General features: G+C 43.2%; 3 protein-coding genes across 10 annotated transcripts in view; 2 read left to right on the forward strand and 1 right to left on the reverse strand.

The window, feature by feature from the left end:
• The window catches only part of HOGA1 (4-hydroxy-2-oxoglutarate aldolase 1), a 26,931-nt gene extending 17,367 nt beyond the window's left edge, over positions 1-9,564 (forward strand). Inside the window, exons 7-9 of one of the 2 annotated variants that reach the window (XR_005723562.1) lie at positions 4,220-4,462; positions 8,461-8,828; positions 9,376-9,564. Coding sequence is in view for 1 of the 2 variants with exons in the window: in XM_040255114.1 (XP_040111048.1) it covers positions 4,220-4,369 (150 nt within the window). In the remaining variant the exon portion in view is untranslated. Of the gene's footprint in view, positions 1-4,219; positions 6,346-8,460; positions 8,829-9,375 lie in introns of those variants that run through there. The other variant, XM_040255114.1, reaches the window with a different exon arrangement.
• MORN4 (MORN repeat containing 4) lies at positions 6,438-19,102 on the reverse strand. Of its 7 annotated transcripts, none has more exons than XM_040255115.1 (7): positions 18,970-19,074; positions 16,526-16,657; positions 11,718-11,756; positions 11,430-11,522; positions 8,516-8,630; positions 7,985-8,094; positions 6,438-7,757 (listed from the first exon to the last, which is right to left on the reverse strand). In XM_040255115.1, the coding sequence occupies exons 4-7, from the start codon at positions 11,494-11,496 to the stop codon at positions 7,609-7,611; spliced, it is 441 nt and encodes a 146-aa protein (XP_040111049.1). In that variant the 5' UTR covers positions 11,497-11,522; positions 11,718-11,756; positions 16,526-16,657; positions 18,970-19,074; the 3' UTR covers positions 6,438-7,608. The 7 variants fall into 7 exon arrangements, with proteins under 7 accessions (XP_040111049.1, XP_040111050.1, XP_040111051.1 ...); XM_040255116.1 differs by having other exon boundaries at positions 18,938-19,074; XM_040255117.1 differs by lacking the exon at positions 11,718-11,756 and having other exon boundaries at positions 18,970-19,102.
• A 7,468-nt stretch (positions 19,103-26,570) lies between these two features.
• LOC120873497 (protein Mis18-alpha-like) lies at positions 26,571-27,545 on the forward strand. Its single transcript, XM_040254164.1, has one exon. The coding sequence runs from the start codon at positions 26,571-26,573 to the stop codon at positions 27,333-27,335; it is 765 nt and encodes a 254-aa protein (XP_040110098.1). The 3' UTR covers positions 27,336-27,545.
• The last annotated feature ends 169 nt before the right edge of the window (positions 27,546-27,714 follow it).

Raw genomic sequence — 27,714 nt, forward strand, 5'->3', positions numbered from 1 at the left:
TTGTATATGACTTTGCTAAACTCACTTATGAGTTCTAAGAGATTTTTTTTCTATATTCCTTGGGATTTTCTACATAGACAATCATGTCCTCTATAAATGGGCATGTTTTAATCTCTTTCTTTCTGATCTGCATGCCTTTTATTTCCTTTCTTGCCTTAATGCACTGGCTAGAATTTCCTGCACTAAGATGAACAAGAGTAGTGAGAGCAGACATCTTGACTTGTTTCTGATCTTAAGGAAAAGCATTCAGTCTTTCACTGTTAAGCACAATGGTAGGTAGGTTTCTGTAGATGCTCTTTATCAAGTTGAGGAAGTTCTCCCTCTATTCCAGCTTTCAGAAAGTTTTAAAAAATCATAAATGGGTATTGAATTTTTGTTAATTTTTCTTTATTGATTCATATGATCATGTGTTTTATTTCCTCTTTAGCCTGTTAATATGGTGAGTTACATTAATAATTTTTAAGTACTGAACCCGACTTGTATCCCAGTGAAATAAGGTCCACTGGCATATGATGTATAACTCTTTTTATATATTGCTGAATTCCATTTGCTAATATTTTATCAAGGATTTTCCCAGTCTATATTCATGAGAGATATTGGTATATGGTCTTTCTGTTTTTGCTTCTTTTCTTCTGTACTGTCTTTGTCTGATTTTGGTATCGGCATAGAAATAGCTTAATTAATTGATTGGGAAATGTTCCCTTCTCTTCTGTTTTCTGGAAGAGATTATAAAAATTGATGTTGTATCTTTGAACATTTTTAAGAATTCTTCAGTGAAACCATCTGGGCCTAGAGGTTTCCTTTTGGGAGTTTAAAAATAATAACTCCATACTAGGCCTCTGCTGATACCTCACTGGCTTGGAAGGGGTAGAAGTGCTTCCTTACTGCTCCCCATGTAGCCTCCTCTGACATCGCGAGTGTGTTTGACAGGGTGGCCTCCTTAAGGGTGGTCAGTGGTCAAAGTTCTGACTCTCCTGCGGGGTCTGGCTGGAGTAGAGAGATTATTGTTCACAAGTTCTCCATCTTGCTCAGCTGCCCCTTCCTTGTCTTCGACCAGAGGGAACGGGCCTTTGTGGGGCTTTCCTTGTCTCTGCTTACTGGCATTTCAGGGTCCCTGCTCCTTCAGCTCCAAGTCTGGGCCAAGGAGCTTGGCACTGTGTTGTTTCTTGGGTCCCGAGGTCACTAGTCAGTCTTCCTTCTCTCTGCCTTTCAGACTTTTATGTTGGTTTTTATATAATGTCCTGGGTTTTTTATTTTTATTTTTTTTAGTTCTGCTTTTTAAGGGGAATAAAGAAAAGTACACCTATTCCATTTTCCTGGAAGTGAAAGCTCTAAGCAGTTTTCTTTTATTTACTTATTTGGCTGTACCAAATCTTAGCTGCAGCATGCAAACTCTTAATTGTGGCATGTGGGATCCAGTTCCCTGACCGGGGCTCGAATCCAGGCTCCCTGTATTGGGAGACCAGAGTCCTAGTCACTGGACCAGCAGGGAAGTTCTTCAGGTAGTTTTCTAAACGGTGATTTTTCCCTCCCAGGATATTAGAGTAGTTGGCAAAAAACACTGAAAAATTTTAAAGTAGGTACATTAACATTTGCAACACTTTTTCCATTTAATACCAAAAACGTAACTTATTAGAATTTTACTTCTCTGGCTTGAATGGAAGCAAACACATCAAATCAACTTTTTTCCCTACATCTACTTCTAGACAAAAAAGTTACCATTAAAAATATGCAAAATATGTATAGGGGGCACATGTAATTAATGGCCTCAGGCTATAAGATTCTGGGCACAGTTCTGTTAATCTTGCCTTTATTTAAAACTTTGACTCTTTGCTCATCGTGGGCTTTTTTGCATTGATTTTTACTTTTTAAAAAATATTGCATTAAATATTTGTCTCATGACTGAGTATTTTGGTGCTCTGTCAAGTTTTGCCTGTGAGGCAGATAAAGTGGTGGGCGGGCTCTAGATGTCCCTCACAGTTTATATCTTTACTTCAAAGGGACAGATTAATTCAGATGTAGAGAAAGGACAGCTGAGGAGGCAAGCTTGAGTTTCCCTGGCTGTGAAACTCTCCTGGCATAGGGTGCCCTATAGATAGGTTGTAATAACTGCAGGAATAAGGCCCTTTAAGCTGAGCCCCATCCGACCCCAGTCTGTACTATACATACCAACATTCCACTACGGCAGGACCTCTGGTCTCCCACTCCCCTCCCTGTGAGAGAGAAAGTCCCAGAGCCTACATACCACCAGACAGGAAGAGAAGGAGCTTCCAGGCCCTTTGGGGTCTGGGCTAATAGCAGAATCTTTTAAATTTATTTTTTATCCAAGCATGGTTGAATTACATTGTTAATTACTGCTATATAGCAAAGTGACTCAGTCATACACACATATATATTCTTTTTCATATTCTTTTCTATTATGGTTTAATCACAAGATATTAAATATAATTCCCTGTGCTACACAGTAGAACCTTGTTGCTTATAATAGTGGTATTTTTCTCATCCAGTTCTTGTGATGTGGGGTAGCTTTCTTTATCTCCTAATTTTACAGACGAAGCAGCTCAGGCTGCCCCTTGGGAAGAGAGGATGCTTGCTGCCCTAGGCATGCCATCTTGTCTTACCCTTCACTTTGTGCCCCATTCTGTGCCAGCTCTGGGCACACACTCAGGAATGCCTGGAACACCTTTCTGCTGCCTGAGCTGTAGGCTCAGCCACCCCAAGAGCAGCTTGATGTCACCTTATTGCCCTGCCCTGCTTGAACACAATGTGCTTCCTCTGCCCTCCCACCCAGCCAACCTCTTGTCCTGGCTATATTTAGGACTTTCCATAGTTTTTACCTTCAAACCATTCCACCCTTTCTCAGGGTCTAAAGAGAGACAAATCAGAGATCTTCAGACACCCACGGTGGAAGAAGGTTTTCTTCTAGGTACTTCTTGTATCCATCGTCTTTCCCACCCTACTCAGGTTTTGGGTGAAATACCCAGGTTATTGGCCCTTCCCAAGTAGCTCAGTGGTAAAGAATTCTCTAGCCAATGCCAGCGATGCAGGAGACACAGGTTTGATCCTTGGGTCGGGAAGATCCCCTGGAGGAGGAAATGGCAATCCACTCAGTATTCTTGCCTGGAGAACCCCATGGACAGAGGAGCCTGGTGGGCTACAGTCCATAGGGTCCAAAAGAGTCAGACAGGACTGAGCAACTGAGCACACACACTGACCAAATGCCCAGGTTATTAGAACATTACGGCTGGAACCAGGCCTGGGAGGAAGCTTGCTAAAGTCTGCTGACCTCTAGTGGTGAATAGTTATTAAATGTCAGTCATTCATCAGTGGTTCCCAATTTTTTTTTTTACCCCAACCTTTTTTCTATTTTTACCCTTCATGAAACCCATTTTTCTAAGGTTTTACTTCCTTCAAAGTGAAACCTTATTAAGTAATAATTACTTCTTTTTAAGTAATCAAAGACCATCTGACACTTCTGATCAGCCTGAAACAACCAGTTGCTATGCTAGAAGCAAAGAAACGAGATGCCTGATTTTAAATTAGGTCTCCCATTACAATGGAAAAGTTTAGAGATCATGTTGTCCAGACCCCTCCTTTTTTAGGCAAGTGAACTTGCTCAGAGATAAGTTAATGATACAAGGTTATTCTTTGGACAATAGATGTATTGTTTTCCCTGTGAGAGCATTTGGAATTGGGGATCAGGGAAGAATTATGGGTGGATGGGAGGACCCTGCTGTGGGGACACTAGAGGTCTGGACCATGCTGATTTCCCGCAACCGGTGTGCCCAGGTCAGGTACCGGGGAGCTGGGCTGTAGACCAGAGATGCTCTGGCCCCCAGACCCACAGGACTGCTGCCTTCTCCCTTCTCAGCTTGAAGACTGAATGCTGCTCTCCTCCCCAGTGGGGTGGATTTCTCTAAAACCAAAGGAAGCGCCTTCCTTCATTCTAGATTTTGGCCTGTGTTCTCTCCCACCCACCTGCCTTCTGGATTCCCAATCTACCGTGGGTGTCATAGATTCAGCAGAGTTACTTTACTAGGGAAGGAGGGTGGGAACCCTAACCTTCTGAAAGTGACATGCCTGGGGTCTATAAGTGTGTGTGTGTGTGTGAGAGAGAGAGAGAGAGAGAGAGAGAGAGAGAGAGAGAAAGAGAAAGAGAGAAAGAGAGAGAGAGAGAGAGAGGACTCCCCAGTCTCTTCTAATATGTGCTGCTCCTTAGGTGACCCAGCGCTTCGGGATCCCAGGGCTGAAGAAAACCATGGACTGGTTTGGCTACTACGGAGGCCCCTGCCGCTCCCCCTTGCAGGAGCTGAGCCCCGCCCAGGAGGAGGCACTGCGCCTGGACTTCGCCAGCAACGGGTGGCTCTGAGGGCCACGTCAGCCTCCTGCCGAGGGGTGGGGGGGGTGGCCGCCTGAAGAAAGCTCAGGGTTCGAGGCGCCTCTTCTTACTTCAGTCTTCCAGGTAGACTTTCTGCAGGGACTACCAGGCATGCTCATTTCCTGTTCTCCCAGCCCCATGATCTCTGATCTCTGGTTATTTGTATCCTGAAGTCTGGGTCTTTAGAGACCTTCAATGTAGGAAGGAACATGACTTACTTATCTCTCTACTGTGCTTTTCTGTCCCCTGAGACCCGAACCAGGAGTCAGACGGGAAGGGTGTGTGTGGGGGCGGGGAGTGGGGAGTTCGGCACAGGATGGCCATGTTTTAATAGAAGGAAGACTGCTGAGGCTTGAGGGTACAAACCTGTGTCCAGCACAGTGCAGCAGGAAGCTGGGGTAATTCTGAGAGCCCTAGTTCTGACTCCTTCCAGGAGAAGCGGTAGGTTGGAAAATCTGATCAGAAAGCTGTCACTGGTCCTTGAAAGTCCCCCAAGCTACACTGTAGTCCTTTCCTAAATCTATTTTGATTCATCACATATTGTCTCTAGCCTTGATTCCAACCATCAAGTGTACCAGTGAGGCAGCCCAGTGAGTTAACCAGAACTGGTAAATAATGACACCTGGTGGATAAATGTTACATTCTAGAAGGCTATGCTAGCCAACCCAGGTCTGAAACATTAAGAAAGGGGATTTGACCTGAGAAAAGACCATCTTCTTGCCTATACACACTCTGCTTTTATTATTAAGAACAGTTACTTTGTTATTGCAATAAAGTTTAATAAGTTTAACTGGCATGACTACATACAGACTAACACTCCACTGTTACACAGATCTTAGGTTTCCTGCTCAGATATCAAGACCTTTCTAGAGGCAATTTAGCTCCCAAGGTCTGCTTTTTCCCAGCTCTGAGAGAGGCTTTAAGAATACTGAACAAACATAAGCACTCGATTATTGGTGCCCTAGGGAAAAAGCTTGTTGAAGTTTTCCATGGGAGAGGTAAGAGGCAAAACATTTCAAGTGAGATATTTACAAACACCTAGCATATTAATTTAAAAAGCTGCTTTTATGGAGAAGGAAATGGCAACCCACTCCAGTACTCTTGCCTGGACAATCCCATGGATGGAGAAGCCTGGTGGGCTACAGTTCATGGGGTCGAAAAGAGTCAGGCACGACTAAGCTACTTCACTTTCACTTTTCTCTAAAATGTTTAACCTTATTCTGTGATAATCTGACTAGCGGCAGGAAACCTGAGATGAATTTTTTTAAAAACTACTCTGGTTAAAAAGAAAGGTAAACAAATCCTTGTTTAGGGCAAGGACTAGAGGACAGAATATAAAAGGTATCAATCTTCAACAGAAACTGGGCATCTGGCTGACACTTAGAAGCTTGGGGCTTAACATCTGGGCTCTTTTCACAGTTGACTTCTAGAGGATCTGGGCTGAGGAAACCCAGGTTCAGGAATGGGGCAAAAAGTTAGGGCTAGGGAGGCAGGCTGGTGTACTGGTGAAGAGCTCAGCCTTTGAGCTTAAACTGACTGGGCTTAAGTTCTTGGATCTGTAGATGCCTTATTGTCAGCAAGATCCTGGAAAACTATGTAAATGCCCTGAACTTCACCGGTGATAGCAGGATAATAATGGTACCCTCCTCTCAGGACTTACAAGATCGTGCATGTGAAAGGGTTAGCGTGGCGGGTGAGTGTGCAAAGAGTTGCCCGAGATAACCAGCAGGTGGGACGATAACCTGTCTCAGGACTTGGGCACCCTGACATTCAAGATGAGTACTGTGGGGAAAGTGCTTTGGAGCCAAAAAGTCCCAGATACAAATCCTACCCAGCTCTGCCACTCACTAGTTAGGGCAACCTCAGCCTGTCTGCTGCTGTTGTTTGTTTGCGTTCTTTTTTTTAAATTCTGCATGTACCTACCTTGCAGAGTTAGATGATATTTCATAGTAAAGTGTGCAACCCTCTGTTTCCAAGCCTCATCTATGACTAACTTTTAGAAATAGCAAATGGGCCAATATCCATACAGATGTAGAGCAAGAGGGTCAGGAAAACCAAGTATAGGTAGTTCTGGCGATTTGTTTATTCCTCATAAGCACTTGTTTCCACACTATAACGCAGAGAATAAATAGAGGCACCCAACTATCACTTCCACCACAATCTGCTGTTGAGGAGACATTCAGTGTGAGGATAAGGGGTTGGGGATGGGGTGGGGCATTTGGGGATCCCAGGGTAACTGGAAGCCTCTGTGATGAATTGTGCAGGAGTCCAATCAATCCAGATCTGATCCCTAGGCCTGATGGCCAAGCCTCATGGTGGAAGAGTTACAGTGAACCAAATGCTCTTTGAGTTCATTGCCTTCCCAAGATGGGTCAAATTCTACCTGAACCCCAAGGGGTTGAGGTGGGTCTGACCTACTGGTCCACTGAGAAGGAGCTGTGTCAGCCCAAGCCATCCTGGAGGATTCAGTTCACTCCATGCCAAGGCCTAATGTGACCCAGAGATGTCTGCCCTTGACTTGGAGTAAGTAATATTTACAAGCTATAAGATGACTGTTTACATCGGTTTCTTTCTGACTAAAAGGGATCCTTTCCCATGTCTAAGGAAGGAGAGAGGGGCACAGATTACCTGCTGGAACTTAGGGTAGGAAGACAGCTTATAAGGCCAAGGGAGAGGAAGAGAGCACTTCACTGAACGCTTCACAGGGGCAACAAGCAGACACAGGACCAGGCTGGTCAGACAAAGCGGGAGGCCTGGGGCCGTGATGCCAGCCAGGAATGCAGGGCAACATACAGAAAAGCTCTGGCCTTGACTTTCACGGGACTGCGATACTGTCGAGGTCACCCCTATTGTTTTCATTTCTCACAGAGCACTGAGCACTTGGCCCTCATCTGGGGCTGGGATCACCTGCGCCCAATAGAGGCAGAAGGAAGAGATTCTGCATCACTTGGCAGAAAATGAAGGAGAAAGGCAGCAGCCAGTCTGCCCCAGGTGGTCTCCGGTGTTAGGGACAGAAGTACCAATGAGTAAGAGAGGGGAAGGACATGCTGGGCGGCCACTGCTTCAGTGGCCCGAGCCTCAGACCTCCTGTGGCCAGAGCCCGGCCTTGCGGGTGACAGGCCCCTCCCAGGGCTTCTGCCCCACGGTCATTTTCACCTCCTCTCACGCTGGGTTCATCTGTCCACCCTGAGCGGGTGGCAGGCGTTGCTGTCAGCCAGGCACAGCCTCCATCAGGCAGTGAGGCTCCGGGCTGACTTGGAGGCGCTCTGGGCCCGCTGGACCACCGCCGAGCACTTCTCACGCCGCAAAAGCTTGTTGTTCTCGAACAGGCCTTCATTGCGGGGTATTCCATGAGAACCATCAGGGAAAGTCAGCAGGCCTTTGAGGGGGACAGAGAAAATAAGGGTGTTACGGTGGCATTTGTGGCTCGGAGGCCAGCTTGCTACGTTGGAGCCGAGGAGAGAAAATTTGCAGCTCTTGGGTGCTCAGTCCAGGAACCCAGCACTCTGTATTGCTGGGTGTCCACAGAAGGATTAAAGCTGCAAAGGTGTCCTGCCACCCATTTACACTCACCTTAATCACCTGTCCTGCTGGTTGGCAACTTACCCAAACCATCCACTCTGCCATTTTTAAATTCTCCTTCAAAGGTCATGTTGTCATGTCGAATGAAGACTCCGACGCCGTTGAACTTGCCCTGGGCAAACTCCCCCTCATACCTGGGGAAACAAGAGATGTCAACCTTCAGGATAACTGAGTCAGGCAGCTACCGACACCAAACATGTGGTTTATTAACGCTAAGGAGCAAAGCTGATTCCACTCTTCCAGAGCTCCCCCCACCCCACTCACCCCATCTCACCCAGCAGAGAGGAGTGAGAGAGCCCAAATGATACGAGGCTCTAATCTCAAGGAAACAACCAAAGAGCACAGTGGTGGGCTGAGAGGTCACTGACCTCCTTGCCATCTCAAATTTTAGATGTATTTATAAAGTAACCAATAAAAGAATGAATGCTACTCCTTGCCTGTTTTCAGAGAGTCAGGGACAAGCTCAGATTTGACCAGGTGTTTCTCGCTATCATTTTTAGATCAGAACTTCCCTTCCCTAGTCTAAGGTTGGGAAAAGAATGACCAGGTACCCACCTTGAGCCATCTGAGAAGGTCAGTACCCCGAAGCCATTAAAGAGCCCATTCTCAAAATGGCCCAGGTAGGTGCCACCATCTGCAAACATCAGTTGACCAAAACCATGTCTGCGGCCTGAGCAAAGAGAAGACAGGTGTCAGGTTGGGATGGGGCAGCTTCAGGGTCCTCTGTCACTGTCTAACATCCTTTGCCTTGCATCACCCCACCCACAAAGGAAAGAAGAGAAACGGTGACGTTAGCAGGGCAGAGAACCATTGCCCAGAGTAATAACTTGGCTCCAAGTATTGTTGCAGTGAAAAGGAAAAAAGAGCAGTGAGTTTTTCTTTCCCTTTCCTGAGATCAAATAAGATAAACAGAACAGTGAACAGGCCTGAACATTCCCAGTTTTTACTTTAACTTTTCCTAATCTGTAACTGAAATTGCTTTTCTGCCCCCGAACTCTGTATGAGCTACATTTTGCACCTATTATCCTTTGCATGCGTGCGGGCTAGGTCACCTGAGTCATGTCCAACTCTTTGTGACCCTATGGACCATAGCCCACCAGGCTCCTCTGTCCATGGGATTCTCCAGGCAAGAATACTGGAGTGGGTTGCCAGGCCCGCCTCCAGAGGATTGAACCCACGTCTCTCATGTGTCCTGCACTGGCAGGCAGGTTCTTTATCACGAGCACCACCTGGGAAGCCCTTGACTCTGTGCTACTTACATCCTGTATCTGGTGCTTACCTTATAGCACTCTCTCTGCAAACCACCTCTTGTAGTTTTTCTCTTTTTACATATCAGAAAGAAGGAGCAGGGCCACAGGATGGTCAGACTCAATTACTGGGATACTGATGCCAGCCTATGACTGTTTTTGAAACAGTGCAAGAGGAAGAATACAAGATTCTTATACCTTCGCTCCTCATCACAGACCCCTGACTGCAAGCCCTCATCTTCTGTAAGCCCACAGACTCCTCATGAAGCAGAGGGGGCACAGTTCTTGAGGCATGAGCCTACTGTGTTTCCCTCTCTGCCTGCTGAGAATTAAAGCCACCTTTCTATTTCCTCCAAACTCTGTCTCCACAGTTTTTTATTTGGATTGGGTGGGCAGAGAAAGCCAAGATTTTGACCAGCAACAGCCATCAGATTTGGAGCAGATCTAAGCATGAAGGTAAGAGAGCACTTAAAAATCACAATAGCTAAAAAAAAAATTTTTTTTAAATAAAAATCACAATAGCTAACATTTACAGGGCCTTCACTATGTGCCAGGGACTCTTTCAAACACTTTGTATTTATCATCTAATTTGATCATTACAACAACCTTAGGAGGTAGGCACAATACTATTTCTTAAATACTATTATTTAATATAATAGTATTTAATACTTAATACTTAAATACTTTTTATTTATAAATTTATTTATAAACACTTAAATACTATTTATTAAAAAGAAATAACAATATTATTTCCACTTTTTTTGTTTTTTGCCACAACATGCGGCACATGGGATCTTAGCTCCCTGACCAGGGATCAAACCCACATCCCCTGCAATGGAAGTGCAGAGTCTCTATGACTGGACTGCCAGGGAAAACCCCTATTGTTCCCATTAACAGATGCAGAAACCAAGGCAAGGGGAACCTAAAAAAAAAGGTACTCAAGATCACAGAGCAACTAAGAGGCAGAGCTAGACAGCAAACGCAGTCAGCACCTTGACTCGGGAGCCCTTGACACTTAACTACTTTGCCAGTCTAAGAAAAAATTAAAGTACCCTCTGAGACTATGAAGCTGCATGGCAAACCTAACAACCTGACTGGCAAGACTGGTTGCGCTTTGCTCCATCAGTAGGGCTCTGCTTACCCACTGCTGACCAGAGAACAGAGTAAGATACTGGAGAAGCAGCAATGCCTTTCAGGGTACCAGGCAGTTCTTTTGGTGGATAGAGACTGCCCAGCAGAGCCTCAGGAAGACTCTCCTCGAAAAGGTCACGTTGAAGGCAAGAGCAGTTTGGGAGGCAGGAGAAAAGGCTGGGATGTATGGAGGTAAGGTCACATCCCATAGGCACGATTTCTCCTCTCAAATCTCAAGAATTCATCAGCTGCAGGGATCTACCAGGAAAAAAGTGAGGTGTCTGGAAACGGTGTGAACTGCTCTTCGTTGGCACAACTATAAAGAGTCTAGTCTCCTCAGGGCAGTTCCTGGCTTGCTAGGATTGGACCCATGAGACTTTTAAGTGGCCAGAGTGTTTCCAAGCTGAACATTATTAACCTGCTTCCTGTACAGTCCCAGGCTCTGAGGAATTCTGCCATGCCTATGAATAGATACCTTCAAGTGTAATGAGCTGTCACAGGAAACTCAAGGCCATGGATGTCATCTTCTCTTAAGTGTCTGCCCTAATTTCCTCCTTAACTTCTTAAGATTCCCTAGAATCAAGTCATTGCAATTGCAATTATACTTTCTAATTTACAGGCACTAAAAATCATTCATTTTGTTTTGCTGAGTACATTAGCAGTTATAAAAACAATTCCCAAATAATACCGTGAAAGGAGAAAAAGAGTGCTTGGGGGGGATGGTTCCCTGGTCGTCCAGTGCTTAGGATCCAGCGCTTTCACTGCTGAGGGCCCAGGTTCCATTCCTGGTCAGGGAACTAAGATTCTGCAAGCCATGAGGCATGGCAAAAAATAAAAAATAAACGAGTGCTAAAACACTTTAAATTTAGAAGTGGGAACATTTAACTTATTTTTGGAGGTTGGCATAGTAGTAGCATTTTCTAATTCCTTTATTTATAATCCTAAAATTGAATAAAGGAAAGGCAATATTTGGATTAAATCCTGGATATAGAAATGAAGTCTCATAAAGCTTGCTTATATGTCCTCATGTATTTCTCCTTCAGCCAAATGAAGGGTTCATCACTGGATGTCCCCCATGGGTCCTCTCTCACCCTCCTTCCACTCGCCACGATACTCCTCCCCACTGGAGTAAGTGAAGGAACCTTTTGTCAGGGTCATGGTGACAGCTCACAAAAGGATGAAATCTGCAAGAAACAACAGAGGAGAGCCAGGGTCATAGGATGGCTGGAGGAAAGGCCTGGAGAGCAATTTTATAGATACCTTCTAAAGGCTACCAGCCTGGTAAGCTTGAACTACCTTAAGTACATTTAACAAAAATCCCCACCCCCAACCACCACCACCACCACCATCACCACCTCTGCCCAAACAGTCTTATCCTCTTGCCTCAAAAGTTTCAGCCAGTTCTAATTTTCTAAGACCTGGGATGGAAATTTAGGATTAATCTGTAAGCATTTGTTTCATACCTACTATGTGCTTAGTCAATGCATAAAATATAGTCTTGTCCTTTGACGAGTTTGTAGTCTAGTTGGTAAAAGTAACAATTGAAACACTGAGTAATATGAGATAATATAATTAAATGTCAAACTGGATGGCAGAGATCACAAAGACAAGGGGTGGGCAGGATTTAAAACAAGCAGTGAAGAATGCAAAGGGTGATTCCAGACTGAAAAAACACAGGGATGAAAGCACCAAGAGCAACATAAACGTGACATGTGCAGTGGGAAATAAGCCAGGTCTTGAAGGTTTATTTACAGAGTAACGGGAAGTAAATTCATTTATGTACACCCAGCCTAAATTTTAAATCTGAAAAGAATCCAAACCCTCTCATTTTGGAGGGAGCCATTTGGAGAAAACAGAAGCCCCAAGAGGTTAAGAGCTAGTTTAGTGAGCAGTGACAATGATGGTGCCCATGCCTCCCCGACTGCCACAGGTTCTTTCCACCTTTACCACGTCCCTGCTTTTAGGGTCAGGCCAGCTTAATGAGACCTCTGGAAGCTAGGCAGAAGGGTTGATGGCTGATAAGGTAGGGGAAAAGAAGAAACCTCTGGGGGTCACAACACAAACTATGAAAGCAGAGTCTAAGGGAAAATGAATGTGGCAGAAGGAAGCAGGATGGGTTGGAACAGCAAAAGCCTACATACAGCCAGAAAAGCTACAAGAGATGTGATCGTTTAGTCAGCTGTAAAAATGCACTAGACATATTCTCCCTCCATCCATGCCTTTGCAACATGACACGGCAGATCCTCCACTGAGAGGCAGGTTATTTATTTCTCTGCCCATTGGATCTGGGTGGGTTATCTGACTTGCGGACTGCAGATGCCTGGGTGAGCTCAGGCAGGACCGGAAGAGCTGCCCTCCTGAGCTCAGCCCTGAATTACACACCCACAGAATCACAGACTAAAGGAATGGTTGTTGTTTTAGCCACTATAATTTGAGGATGGTGTGTAATAACACACCCAGCAAAAGCTAACTGATATGCCCAGGTTTGAGCTCCTAAGGCCTGAACTAGAGAGATAATAGGGTAAAGTGAAAGTGAAAGTCGCTCAGTCGTGTCTGACTCTTTGTGATCTTATAGACTATACAGTCCATGGAATTCTCCAGGCCAGAATACTGGAGTGGGTAGCTGTTCTCTTCTCCAGAGGTTCTTTCCAACCCAGGTATCAAACCCAGGTCTCCCACATTGCAGGAGGATTCTTTACCAGTTGAGCCACAGGGAAAGCCCAGGGTAATGGGAGTAGGAACGATTATTAAATATGGCACAGGATAAATGAAAACAACCGATAACATTTGGAGACTGGCTAGGTATAGCTTCATATGAGTGGTAAAAGAATGTTTATCTTCAAGGATATTCTATAAAAAGATACTCAAAACATAATTAAATATAAACAGAGATAAACAGAATGATTTGATATGTTTTTTAACATACAAACCCTATTTCTCTTTCTTTCTTTCTCTTCTTATGCCCTCTCCTCTGGCAACTGTCTTGCTTGTTCTCTGTAACTGTTTCTGTTTTGTTATTTTCATTCATCTATTTTTGTTTTATAAATACCATGTATAAGTGAAATCACATGGCATTTGTCTTTATCTGACTTATTTCATTTTAGCATAATACCCTCTAGGTCCATCCATATTGTCACAAATGGCAAGATTTCATTCTTTATTATGGCTGAGTAGTATTCTACCATATATATACATATACATTAACATGTACATCTTCTTTACCCATTCATCTATTGATGGGCACTTAGATTGTGTCCATATTTTGGCTATTGTAAACAATGTTTCAATGAACGTAGGGGTACGTATCTTTTCTCATTAGTGTTTTCCTTTTCTTCAGATAAACACCCAGGAGTGATAGTACTGGATCATACGGTATTTCTGTTTTTAATTGTTTGAGGAACTACCATCCTGTTTTCCATAGTGGTTGTACCAATTTACACTCCCATCAATAGTACCCAAGGTTTCCCTATTCTCACATCCTTGCCAACACCTATAATTTGTTGTCTTTTTGATAACAGTCATTCTACCAGGTGTGAAGTAATAGGTCACTGTGGGTTTTTAAAAATATATATTTTTAATTATTTATTTATTTATGGCAGTGCTGGGCCTTAATTGCTGTGCACACGCTTTCTCTGGTTGCAGCTAGCTGGGGCTATCCCCTGGTTGCGGTGCATAGACTTCTCATTGCAGTGGCTTCTCCTGTTGCAGAGCACAGGCTCTAGAGTATGTGGGCTTCAGGAGTTGTGGCCCATGGGCTTAGATGCCCCTCAACATGTGGAATCCTCCTGGACCAGGGATCAAACCCATGTCCCCAGCACTGGCAGGCAGATTCTTAACCACTGGACCACCAGGCAAGTCTTCTCGTTGTGGTTTTGATTTGCATTTCCCTGATGGTTAGTGATGTTGGCCACCTGTACATCTTCTTTGGAAAAATATCTATTCAGGCTGTCTGCTCATTTTTAATCAGGTTGTTTGCTTTTTTAATACTGAGATTTATGAGTTCTTTGTATATTTTGGATATTAACCCCTCATCAAATATACTGTTTGCAAATATCTTCTCCTATTTAGTAGGTGGCCTTTTCATTTTGTTGATAGGTTCCTTCACTGGGCAAAAGCTTTTTAGTTTAAGTCCCATTTGTTAATTTTTGCTTTTGTTTCTCTTGCCTGAGGAAACATATCCAAAAATTATTGCTAAGACTGATGTCAAAGACCATGCTGCCTATCTTTTCTTCTAGGAGTTTTGTGGTGTCACAACTTAAATTTAAGTCTTTACTCCATTTTGAGGGTTTGTTCATTTGTACATGGTGTGACAGAGTAGTCCAATTTGATTCCTTTGCATGTAGCTGCCCAGTATTCCCAACACAATTTACTGAAGAGGCTATCTTTTCTCCATTGTATATTCTTGCCTCTTTTGTGGTAGACTAGTTGCCCATGTAAGTGTGGGTTCATTTCTCTGCTCTCTATTCTATATCTGTGTGCCTGTTTTTGTGCCTGTATGTACTATTTTGATCACTCTAGCTTTGTAGTACAGTTTGAAATCAGGAAGCATGATACTTTCAGCTTTGTTGTCTTTCTTAAGATTACTTTGGTTATTCAGAATCTTTTGTGTTTCCTTACAAATTCAAATAACATTTTGGAAAAAAAATTAACAATTTTGACTAATGAGGTAAGTACTGAGTAGAGGAAGAGTAAATTAAAGCCACTCATCTATTCTTTATCAGTGCCTTATGGGATATTCTCATTTTGGCTTATGTCATAATGATTTTGATACAGATGTTAAAAGCTCATAAGTGATCTGATGTGAAGACAGCCTGGCCTGAACAGAGCAGAAGCCCTGTGCTCTCACCCAAATACACAGGGATATTAGTTTCTACCTCTGTAATGAAGGCCAGCTTTGTGGAAATTCTTTAGGTGATGTTTAGAGGCTTCCCAGGTGGCTCAGACCATAAAGAATCTGCCTGCGATGCAGGAGACCCGGGTTCGATCCCTGGGTTGGGAAGATCCCCTGGAGATAAGGCATGGCAACCCACTCCAGTGTTCTTGCCTGGAGAATCCCATGGACAGAGGAGCCTGGTGGGCCATAGTCCATGGGGTAGCAAAGAGCTGGACACAACTGAGTGACTTTCACTTCACTGCAGAGTCATTCCCATAGATTCACCAGGGATTTTTCTCAATTTTCCAGTTACTCAGGAGCTCCATATCCAGGGTCCCTTAAATAGAAGAAGACATCCCAAGACAAGGATCATTTTCTTGTCTTAATGCCCCTCAATACCTCTAGGGTCTATTTCCCAGTGAGGTGATGCTGGCATCTGGTATACCATCTCTGTCGCATCAACGTTCCACAAGGTCAGCAACTAATTTCAGGCTCACAAGCTTCTTATAATCAACCCAGCACCAGAGTATGCCTGGGGTAGAGGTCAACATGACCCCATGGCAAATACAACATTAATGAGAGGAAGAGATGCCATTTGCCATCAAAACTAAAGAGGAAAACTCTTTCCAGTACGGACAGACCTGTTGACAGCTAGAGGCTACCATTGGCTCTTCCCAGAAATAATTATATCTGAGAAGGAAAAGTGTCAGCTATGGTATAAATGGTATGGTACTATTTCATTCCTTCAAAACAAATCAGAATATGAATGGTTATATCTTCTACTAAATATTGAAACTAAACAACTGTTCTGATACATAAACACAAAATCACTATTTCCACAGGAAGATGATGTTAAGGACATTCCCTTTAAATGTTCAGAAGCAGCTAATTTGTCTTCAAAGTTTTGTAAGGAGTTATCGCAGTGCATGTCGAGGAATCAGACTGAGGACACAGCGGCTCAGTCTCTTGCATGTTTACTTTTTCTTATATGAAATTTCCAAACAGTGGCATCCCACCAGTAGAAGGAACCTGAAAGGGAATAATGCTTTTCTAAAACTTGAGGACTATCTAGGGACCAAGCACTAGCCAGCCCCTCCAAGTGTAAACCTAGCCACTCTTTCGGTATGCTGTTAGCTTTGGGGCAATATATCCTAAACATTTCAAAGAAGCCAAAGAAATGAAAGATTAGCTTCTCATTACCAAATAGAATGGACTGCATTTTCCGAAGATATTTGCGACCATATTTCCTGTCTTACACGTTCTTTTACAATTTGACCTTGCCACTGTCCCATCAAAAACTTGTATCTAACTCACCTATGAATCTGGCCAGGCTTGCGATTGCTTCAACCAATAGAAGGTGACGGAAGTGATGATGTGTTCTGAGGTTAGATCACAAAAGGTGATGCAGTGTCCCTCTTGCTCACTGGTGCACTTGAGCTCTGAGACCTGAGACATCACAGGAGTAGTCTGATTATCCTGAGGCTACCATGCTCAGAGGCTGGGCTACTTAGAAGGTCACACGCGCTGGTGCTTTCAGTTAGCAGTCCTCATCTCTGAACCACCCTAGCCTAGGCACCAGGAGTGAGTAAAGGAGCTTTCAGAATGATTCCAGCTCCCAGCCACTGAATCTCATCTCAGCTGAGGTGTCATGGAACAGAGTGAGGTCGCTGCCATGATGCCCTCTCCGAATTCCTGACTCACAGGATATGTGAGCATCATATGGCAGGTTTTAAGCAGCTAATTTGGGGGTAATTGGTTATACAACAATTGTAACTGAAACATCATCTCTCAACCTAACCCTGCCACTGTCCTTTTCCATTTGTTTTTAATGTAGTATGTCTGCAGGTACTACAAATTCTCATTCCTTTTTGTTTTAGGGTGATAGAGAAAACTTCAATAGTTGCTTGTCAAAATGATGTCAGTTCCCAAGAACACAATCAGAAGTGCTAATTAAAGGAACCAGATGTACACTCCATTCCTCTCAGGTCATGGTTGAACACACTCGAATAGAAACTTCTACATGTGTCCAAATAATTGATATTGTCACTGCCTGAGACAGTGTCAAGGTTTTCATTTATGACTTCTGTAATTAGCCATGCTAATTAATAGCTGTAGAGCTACTGACCCAAAAAGGAACTTTATCAGTAATCATGGTTATTGAGACAAATCTAGTTTAATGAAGTATAGCCAGTGCTGATATAGACTAAAAAAAAAAAAAAAATTTAATAAAGGATGCAGATCAGTATTTGTATCAGCTATTCAAAAAATATTTTTAAAGAGAACAGATGGCCTAGGAGTTTAGGCTTCAGATACATATGTGGAATCTAGCTAGAAAGTCAAGATAAGTCATCCTTCTTAACAGATGCCCACCCTTTCTCTCTTGATAGATAGGTTGCAAAGGATCAAACCAAACATTTATCTAAACGAAAATGACTATTTTGACCCCATAAACCAACACACTGTTAGTCTACACAATACACTATATCCTCACTATCTTTATTTTCTCCTGCCCCAAACATTTCCAAATAGAACTAGAAGACAGGGATGAAAACTTTTGTTTCCATTTCATTTGTCTTTTTATAAAATTTCAGAAATCAAACTGATCAAAAGTATTTATGGATCCACAGTAATTAACATATATCCAAATCCAGAAGATTAAAAAAAAACTAAAAGAAAGCAGATTTTCAGTTTAAGAATATTTTTTGAGGCATCCACTTTAACTATCCACATATATTAATAAGCGTCACATGGTTCCCCTAAAGCCACCCTCCCCAGGGTATGGACAGTCTTGTCAAAGTTCTTTGAGCTATAAGGAAAGCAGTTCTTAGGCTTTTAGAATTCCAAAAAGAAGAAAATGAAGGCTTTGATGAACAAAGATCAGGCTTGTAAGAGACCTAGAACAAAAAGTCAAATGTTCTTTTTAAAGTATTTTAAGTGAACTTAAAATAATATTCTCTTCTAAGTCTGTAAATCTCTTTCACTTTAACAATTCTTCCTTCCACAGGAAAAATAAACAAATGTATCACTATTAGGTAAAGGTCTTATTTAGGAAGACTGTGAGACAGTTAAGATTGAAGAAAGTGGAAAGAAAATCCTGACGCCAGAAAGATCAAAACAAAAAACCAGAGGCCTTGGGGCGATGGGGACTGCCAGGATACTATTCTAGTTCATGAGAAAGTAAAATGCCTGGGCTGGGTTCTAATATAGTAGAGTGACTTCCACTGGTACCTAAGCAGTTTGGAGATGCTAAACGTAGGAATGCCACCATCAGCTAATTTAAGCATCCCCTTTCCCAAGACTCACTGAGTGTGTGCGGGACGCCTCTCCACCAAAGTGTGACAGGCGAACCCTGAGCAAACAAAGCCCTAGACCACAAGAAGGCAACTCTTCTCATCGACCTCCCCATTTCTTCTCCCATTGGTCCTAGCCTTTCAGCACAGCTCCTTTCCTCCACCCGGGGTCAGCTCTTCCACGCGGGCGGGGTCTTCCGCTCACACAGGTCTGCCATCCGCTCTTCACAAAGCCCCCACCCACCCCTCTCGCCATCCCGGGCGCCAAGGGCTCCCTCGGGCCTCAGACCCTGCAGCAGAGACGGAAGCCTGGGTTTTGGGACTCCCGCGGGTGCCACCCCCACCCCCGCGATGGACCCGCGCTCCTCAGCCCCTGTCATTCCCTTTTGCCCGATCACACTCTCCCGGCCCCCTCCCACCCGTGCTGCCAGTCAACCTGGGCCGGGGCTTCAAGGATGATCGTCTCACCCCGACGCCGGGCTGCAGCGGCCCGGACCTCCGTTCCGCCCAGCTCGTCCTTGCCACCTGCCTCTCCGTGGCTACCTCCAGTGCCTGCCCCACTTGACGCCGCCATCCTGGGTAGCCATCCTGGGAACAATTCCCGTAGCCCATTGGCTGTTACCTAGGCAACCGGTAGCAACGCCACTCCCCATTGGGCCAGTCCCGGGCTCTGCGCCATCTTTGTGCGGGGCAGTGTCTCAAGCTCCCTGCGCTGAATACCCAAAAGAGGGGTGGGGCTGAACTACAGTCACGTCTCACCCCCCGGGAGAACTCAGAAGTCACCTACCAGAGGTAGCCTAGCTAACTAGCCAAACCACACCAAACCAAAGTCAGAAGCAGCAATGACCACCTACACCAGCGTCTCCTATCCTGCTCAGATCTCCGCAGTTGTCAAAGGCACCCATGAGGAGCTAAAGGACAGAACCCAAAATTGACTTTTGAGATTGCGACTTTGTAAATTGTGAAGAGCAAGGCAGGACAACTGCAGTTTCATAAGTATCCGCCCGCATTGTGATATCAGGGCAATTTTACATTCACTATATGGATTTGTGTTGTCGTCATTACTCATACCATTTATATTTAAAATATAGTGTCAAGATTGGAACAAATCCTCCCAAATATCATGCACACCAACCGACTTACCCATATTTATTTAATTAACAATGTGAAAGCTGCATGATGCTAGGTTCTGCCAGGTTAGAATAGACATGATCACCGCTCTCATAGGATTTACTGACTCCATGTGGAGAAGAAAAGATTCGTGCAAGTACAAAAACCCAAGACTATATTTAATTATTAAGAGAAGGCAAACACGTGAACAGAGTAAGTAGATTTCTCCTCTGAATTTGGATTTCCTAATCTGTAGAATAGGATGGTAATAGTAATATTGATAAAGTCTCCCCAGAACTTGTATGAAAATACAATATAAAATTCTCAGTACTGTGTCTGACCTTGTAGGAGTCTGACACTGTAAGTGTTCAGTAAACTGTAGATTTAAATGATTGGGATTCAGTCTTTGCTACCATCTTGGCTACCAATTGTGTGACTTCAAGCAAGTTGGTAAGCTCTCTAGCCTGTGAAATGAGTTTGCACTAGCAAACCTGTAAGATTCGGTCCAGCTCCAACTCACTGATTCAAGGAGCTGAACTATGTGGTGTTAGCTATGGATATAAGTACAATAGTTGAGAGAACATAGTGTTAATAAAACAGATATTAGATTGGAGAATGTATAATTGGAAAATATGAAGAAATAAAATTAAATAGACTGGTCAAATTATGGAAAGACTTGAAAAATTAGAAGATATGTTTTGCAAAATGTGGTTTCTCAAATCTGCAAATTTGTAGACACAGAAAGTAAAATAGAGGTTACCAAGAGCCAGGGGAAGAGGAAATTATTGTTTAACAGGTACAGAGTTTTTGTTGGGATGAAAAAAAAAGCTTTGGGTATAGATAGTGGTGATAGTTACACAACATTGTGAAAGTATTTACTGTCACTGAATTAGACACTTGTGAACAGTTAAAATGATAAATATTACATATATTTTACCACAGTAAAAAAATATGGTTTCTTGATCATAGTGGTGACACAATCAAACCAGTGTTTTAAGAAAATTAATTTGTCACTGACACCAAAGATGATCAGAGAGAGTGAAAGCAGAGGAACACACTCAGAAGCTCTGGCAGTTGTGGGGCGCCGGGCTGAGCGTCCAGTGCAATACAGCAGTTAACTGCTGGCTATCTGTTTTGCTGCAGTCCGTGGGGTTGCAAAGAGTCGGACACGGCTGAGTGACTGAACCGGTCTGCTTTGCGCATGCTGGTATGTATGCGTCAGTGCTGCTCTCTTGATTTGTCCTGCCCTTTCCTCCCCCACCTCCTGTGTCCACTATATGTAAAATAGATAGCCAATGGGAATTTGCTGAATGTCTCAGGAAACTCAAACAGGGGCTCTGTATCAACCTGGAGGGGTGAAATGGGGAGGGAAATGGGACAGAGTTTCAAGAGGGAGGGGATATATGTATACCTATGGCTGCACATCTGCTGGCTCATGGAAAAAGCAAGAGAGTTCCAGAAAAACATCTATTTCGGCTTTATTGACTATGCCAAAACCTTTGACTGTGTGGATCACAATAAACTCTGGAAAATTCTGAAAGAGATGGGAATACCAGACCACCTGACCTGCCTCTTGAGAAATCTGTATGCAGGTCAGGAAGCAACAGTTAGAACTGGACATGGAACAACAGACTGGTTTCAAATAGGAAAAAGAGTACGTCAAGGCTATATATTGTCACCCTGTTTATTTAACTTATATGCAGAGTACATCATGAGAAACGCTGGGCTGGAAGAAACACAAGCTAGAATCAAGATTGCTGGGAGAATTATCAATAACCTCAGATATGCAGATGACACTACCCCTATGGCAGAAAGTGAAGAGGAACTAAAAAGCCTCTTGATGAAAGTGAAAGTGGACAGTGAAAAAGTTGGCCTAAAGCTCAACATTCAGAAAACGAAGATCATGGCATCTGGTCCCATCACTTCATGGGAAATAGATGGGGAAACAATGGAAACAGTGTCAGACTTTATTTTTTAGGGGCTCCAAAACACTGCAGATGGTGATTGCAGCCATGAAATTAAAAGATGCTTACTCCTTGGAAGAAAAGTTATGACCAACCTAGATAGCATATTCAAAAGCAGAGACATTACTTTGCCGACTAAGGTCCGTCTAGTCAAGGCTATGGTTTTTCCTATGGTCATATATGGATGTGAGAGTTGGACTGTGAAGAAGGCTGAGTGCCGAAGAATTGATGCTTTTGAACTGTGGTGTTGGAGAAGACTCTTGAGAGTCCCTTGGACTGCAAGGAGATCCAACCAGTCCATTCTGAAGGAGGTCAGCCCTGGGATTTCTTTGGAAGGAATGATACTAAAGCTGAAACTCCAATACTTTGGCCACCTCATGGGAAGAGTTGACTCATTGGAAAAGACTCTGATGCTGGGAGGGATTAAGGGCAGGAGGAGAAGGGGATGACAGAGGATGAGATAGCTGGATGGCATCACTGACTCGATGGACGTGAGTCTGAATGAACTCCGGGAGTTGGTGATGGACAGGGAGGCCTGGCGTGCTGTGATTCATGGGGTCACAAAGAGTCGGACACGAGTGAGCGACTGAACTGAACTGATGGCTGATTCATGTTGAGGTTTGACAGAAAACAACAAAATTCTGTAAAGCAATTATCCTTCAATTAAAACTAAGTTAAAAATATATATATAAAGATTAAAATATCTAATGAGTTCATACTGGTAAGTCCAATTCAAATATGGGACTGCAAGGCTTTTACTTAATTTCTTCCACTCTGTTTCTCTACTTTTCTTCCACCCTGATTCTCAAGGGTACAAATGACGTTAAAATACTCACAATTACTTATTTGGTACATTCCACACAATTGGTACATTATACACAATTGACAATGCTAATAGTACCACCATGGCATTGCTGAAAACAGTTGTTTTGTGCATATTCTCTCCCCATTCTCCTCCTCCTTTTTGTTTTTTTAAATTATACTTTATATTGTCACTTTGCTTATTTAACTTATATGCAGAGTACATCATGTGAAATGCCAGACTGGATGAAGCACAAGCTAGAATCAAGATTGCTGGGAGAAATATCAATAACCTCAGATATGCAGATGACACTACCCCTATGGCAGAAAGTGAAGAGGAACTAAAAAGCCTCTTGATGAAAGTAAAAGTGGAGAGTGAAAAAGTTGGCCTAAAGCTCAACATTCAGAAAATGAAGATCATGGCATCTGGTCCCATCACTTCATGGGAAATAGATGGGGAAACAGTGGAAACAGTGTCAGACTTTATTTTTCTGGGCTCCAAAATCACTGCAGATGGTGACTGCAGCCATGAAATTAAAAGATGTTTGCTCCTTGGAAGAAAAGCTATGACCAACCTAGACAGCATATTAAAAAGCAGAGACATTACTTTGCTGACAAAGGTCTGTCTAGTCAAAGCTATGATTTTTCCAGTAGTCATGTATGGATGTGAGAGTTGGACTGTGAAGAAGGCTGAGCGCCAAAGAATTGATGCTTTTGAACTGTGGTGCTGGAGAAGACTCTTGAGAGTCCCTTGGACATCAAGGAGATCAAACCAGTCAATCCTAAAGGAAATCAGTCCTGAATATTCATTGGAAGGACTGATGCTGAAGTGAGGCTCCAGTATTTTGGCCACCTGATGTGAAGAACTAACTCATTGGAAAAGACCCTGATGCTGGAAAGATTGAAGGTAGGAGGAGAAGGGGATGACAGAGGATGAGATGGTTGGATGGCATCACTGACTTGATGGACATGAGTTTGAACAAGCTCAGGGAGTTGGTGATGGACAAGGAAGCCTGGCATGCTGTAGTCCATAGGGTCTCAAAGAGTTGGACAGGACTGAGGACTGAACTGAACTGAACTGTCACTGTATTTAAAAAAGAAAGAAAGAAAGAAACTATTGCAATAATGTAGCTAAGACATCCGGAGAGTACCAAAACTAAGGAGGGATCAGTGAGGACGGACAGAAAGGGTTATATATGAAACACATTTCATAGAAATAATTAATAAGAAGCAATGTAGTGTTGAAAGCATGGAGGTAGTCTGACTGGATTTGGGTCCAGCTCTGCCATTTATCAGCAGGTTAGTTTCCTTGGTTTCCAACATCATAAGGCTGTAATGCCAGTTACATGCCTTAATCCCAGTAATGCATGTAAAACAATACTTGCCACATGCTTAGCATTTGGTAAGTGGTAGATGGCTCAGTGGGTAAAGAATCCGCCTAACAATGCTGGAGCCACAGAAGACAGCGGTTTGATCTTTGAGCTGGGAAAATCCCCTGGGGGAGGAAGTGACAACTTACTTCCATGATCTTGCCTAAAGAATCCCATGGACAAAGCAGCCTGGTGGGCTACAGTCCATGGGGTCACAAAGAGTTGGACACGACTGGGCAACTAAGCATGGATTCAGCACGAGCTCTTAAAATGTCTAGGGAATGTACTGACACTTTTCAGTAAAAGGAAAATCAAGCTCTAAGAGGTAAATGCAGAAATAATTTCTGAGGGTTTTCCATAAATAAATCTCAGAATCCAAAGGAGAACTCTGAATCTTGGAGCTCTCCTTGACCATAATTTGAAGCTTAAAGGCTAAATGAGATGAATAATACTAAGAGGTCACCTCTGTGGCTATGGCCCCTGGGACATAAGAGGCAAGTATTACTTAATTATTTGATGTCTAGTTAGAAGGAAATACATGTCTTATAACTGAAAAAGAAAACTTAACCATCTGTATGTACCTTTGCCGAGGTTTACTTGGCCAAAAAAAAAAGTATTTAAGACATTCCTATTGTTAAAAATAAGACACAGGCCCCAAATAGAATCACTTAGGCTAAGCTCTATGTCACCAAACCTAAACCTAATACCTTTCTTAATTACTGTTTCAGCCTCTCCCAGACATGGAATCTTAAACCAGGCAATCTGGAATTACCTGGTCAGCTCTAGTGAGGTAATCTTTCTAATAGACCCTGTCATCCTGGCTCTTGAAGGAAGGGGAATCTTGCCACAACCAATCTGCTTTCGCTGTAACTTTCTTGGCTCTTTGCCCTCTGCCTATACAGGTCTTTCATTTTGTGCAGCTCCTCAGAGCTCCTTTCTGTCTGCTAGATGGGGTGCTGCACAATTCATGAATCATTTAAGAAAGCCAGTAAGTTCTTTAAAATTTATCCAGTTGAATTTTGTTCTGTAACACCATCAGTTCAGGTCAGTTCAGTTCAGTCGCTCAGTTGTGTCTGACTCTTTGCAACCCATGAACCGCGGCACTCTAGGGCTCCCTGTCCATCACCAACTCCCGGAGTTTACCCAAACTCATGTCCATCAAGTTGGTGATGCCATCCAGCCATCTCATCCTCTGTAGTCCCCTTCTCCTTCTGCCCCCAATCCCTCCCAGCATCAGGGTCTTTTCCAATGAGTCAACTCTTCCCATGAGGTGGCCAAAGTATTGGAGTTTCAGCTTCAGCATCAGTCCTTCCAGTGAACACCCAGGACTGATCTCCCCTACTTTCTTCAGTTTAAGTCTGAATTTGGCAATAAGGAGTTCATGATCTGAGCCACAGTCAGCTCCAGGTCTTGTTTTTGCTGACTGTATAGAGCTTTTCCATCTTTGCCTGCAAAGAATATAATCAATCTGTGATGTCCATGTGTAGAGTCTTCTCTTGTGTTGTTGGAAGAGAGTGTTTGCTATGACCAGTGCGTTCTCTTGGCAAAACTCTTAGTCTTTGCCCTGCTTCATTCCATACTCCAAGGCCAAATTTGCCTGTTACTCCATGTGTTTCTTGACTTCCTACTTTTGCATTCCAGTCCCCTATAATGAAAAGAACATCTTTTTTGGGTGTTAGTTCTAAAAGGTCTTGTAGGTCTTCATACATACAATTAAACAATAGTTCTTTTAGTTCCCTACTTCTATTTAGTTGGGGCAATAATTTGATTCAAGAAAGAATGATTTTTAAATATTGGTTACTATGTGGCTGGTCATCTTTTGTGAAAACCTATGCTTTTAGTCTGTTGGTTACTTTAAACATAAAAACAATATAAACAATATTAACAAAATTAAAAGTCACCACTCACTGAATGCTTTTTCATGTGCTAAGCACTATGCTTAGTGTTTTATGTACTTATCTTGATTCCTATTTAACCAATTGAGGAAGGGGTGATTCTTCTCATTTTATAGAGGAGGACGCTGAGGCTTAGAGAGTTTAGTAACGTACAAAATAATGTGTGGAGCTGGAGTGGAAACTCAGATGTCTCTGATTCATTCTTTACCCAATGATGAAATAAATATTCATATTTTAAGACAAGAGAAGAACTTAAACATTTTGTCTGCCCGTTTGGACTTCCTTCTTCCTCTCTAGTGTGGATTGTGCGTCTGCCTTATGCATTAATCAGACCTCCTCAATGGCAGGAATACCTGCTCAGCTATAAAGATCAAATTTTCTTCTTCTGGCTCCAGCCATATAACTCCTTAGAAAATAATATTCATTTCACAATCCTTGTGTATACAGATATATTTGGTGAACTATTAACATATGTACAATTCCAGTATATAATTTCTCTTAAATATAGCAATTAGTGAAGAACAGACTGATTCGACCACCTGGGGAGATACTAGGCTCCATGTAATAGAAGTTCTTAGCTTAAATACTTACTTATGACTTTACTAATGTTACTAGCTATGTTACTTGTATTCTGCCTATTTTATGGAATTATTGTTTCTTGCATTACCAAATGTGAAACTGAGTCTCCAGTAAAATTAATGATGATTAGTTGATTTGAAATGACTATAGTCCTATAAGATCAATGCTGTAATAGTGTGACTCTAGATATGGGAAGAAACAACAAAAGGGAACTATTTCCTGGACCACAACAGACAAGTAGGACAGATGGTCAAGAGGCTCTGGGATACTGTTAACAGAGCCTAGTCCAATGATAGCACATGGAATGGCCTATGAATGAAGTTTTCACCTGACCTTGGAATCAGCACGCCATGGGACAAATTGGTCACACAATACCTCCCAAGCCCTTGCTGAAATTAAGACCTAAAGAGGAGCTGATGGAGGACTCTTTGTCCCCGGAAGGATGTTCCTGTACAACCTGTACGTTTGGCCACAGGGGCGAGAGGGAAGACTCCTCTCTGTTAGGCAGGCGGCTCTCGGAAGACTCGAGCCGCCACCAGCTGCTGCAGGAGTGGGCGAACATGTGGAGCTCCATGAGCGGAGAGGCATCGGTGGCCTGCTCTGAAAGGACGCGGCGCGAGGAGGCTGCGGAGCCGGCGGAGGGGCACAGGCCGCTGGTGTTTCTGTGCTCGCGCTGCCGGCGACCGCTGGGAGACTCGCTGAGCTGGGTGGCGAACCAGGAAGACACCAACTGCATCTTGCTGCGCTGTGTTACCTGTAATGTTTCTGTGAATGAGGAACAGATGCTATCCAAACGTAAACATGATAATTGTTGCATCCTGCAGACTTTGTACTGCACAGGTTGTTCGCTCAGCCTCGGCTACCTGTACAGGTGCACACCCAAGGATCTAGACTACAAGAGGGACATGTTCTGCCTTAGTGTTGAAGCCATTGAAAGTTATGTTTTAGGGTCATCTGAAAAGCAAATTGTGTCAGAAGACAAAGAGCTTTTCAATCTTGAAAGTAGAGTTGAAATAGAAAAATCTCTAAAGGAGATGGAAGATGTTTTGAAAGCCTTGCAAACAAAGCTTTGGGAGGTCGAATCAAAACTGTCCTTTACCAGTTGTAAAAGCTGAATTGGTTCCAAGGCCCACATTCTGCAGTCCTCTGCTGATGGAGAGTTCTTTCATATGTAGCAATTCTCATAATATACTCCACTTAGAACTGAAAGAGTTGGGAACAGTCATGTACATTGTATCCTTTTGTACTGACCAGCTGGTCACATGAGAAGACCTGTAGAACTTTTCTGGCTGTGTTTGATGGTAAAGAGGTGATTGTTTCCTAAACTCCAGTTTTAAAGTCATGATAATTGCTGGAATTTAAGAGTTGTTGTTTTGATAACAAACTGCCATAATTTTTTGAATGGTTTTCTCCTCTGTACCGGATTCATTATTTTTTATTTCCTATTTTTAAACTTTATTCTCTGTACCGGATTCATTATTTTTTATTTCCTAT

Source organism: Oryx dammah, unplaced genomic scaffold, assembly GCF_014754425.2.
Source record: "Oryx dammah isolate SB20612 unplaced genomic scaffold, SCBI_Odam_1.1 HiC_scaffold_14, whole genome shotgun sequence".
In the NCBI taxonomy this organism is placed as follows: domain Eukaryota; kingdom Metazoa; phylum Chordata; class Mammalia; order Artiodactyla; family Bovidae; genus Oryx; species Oryx dammah.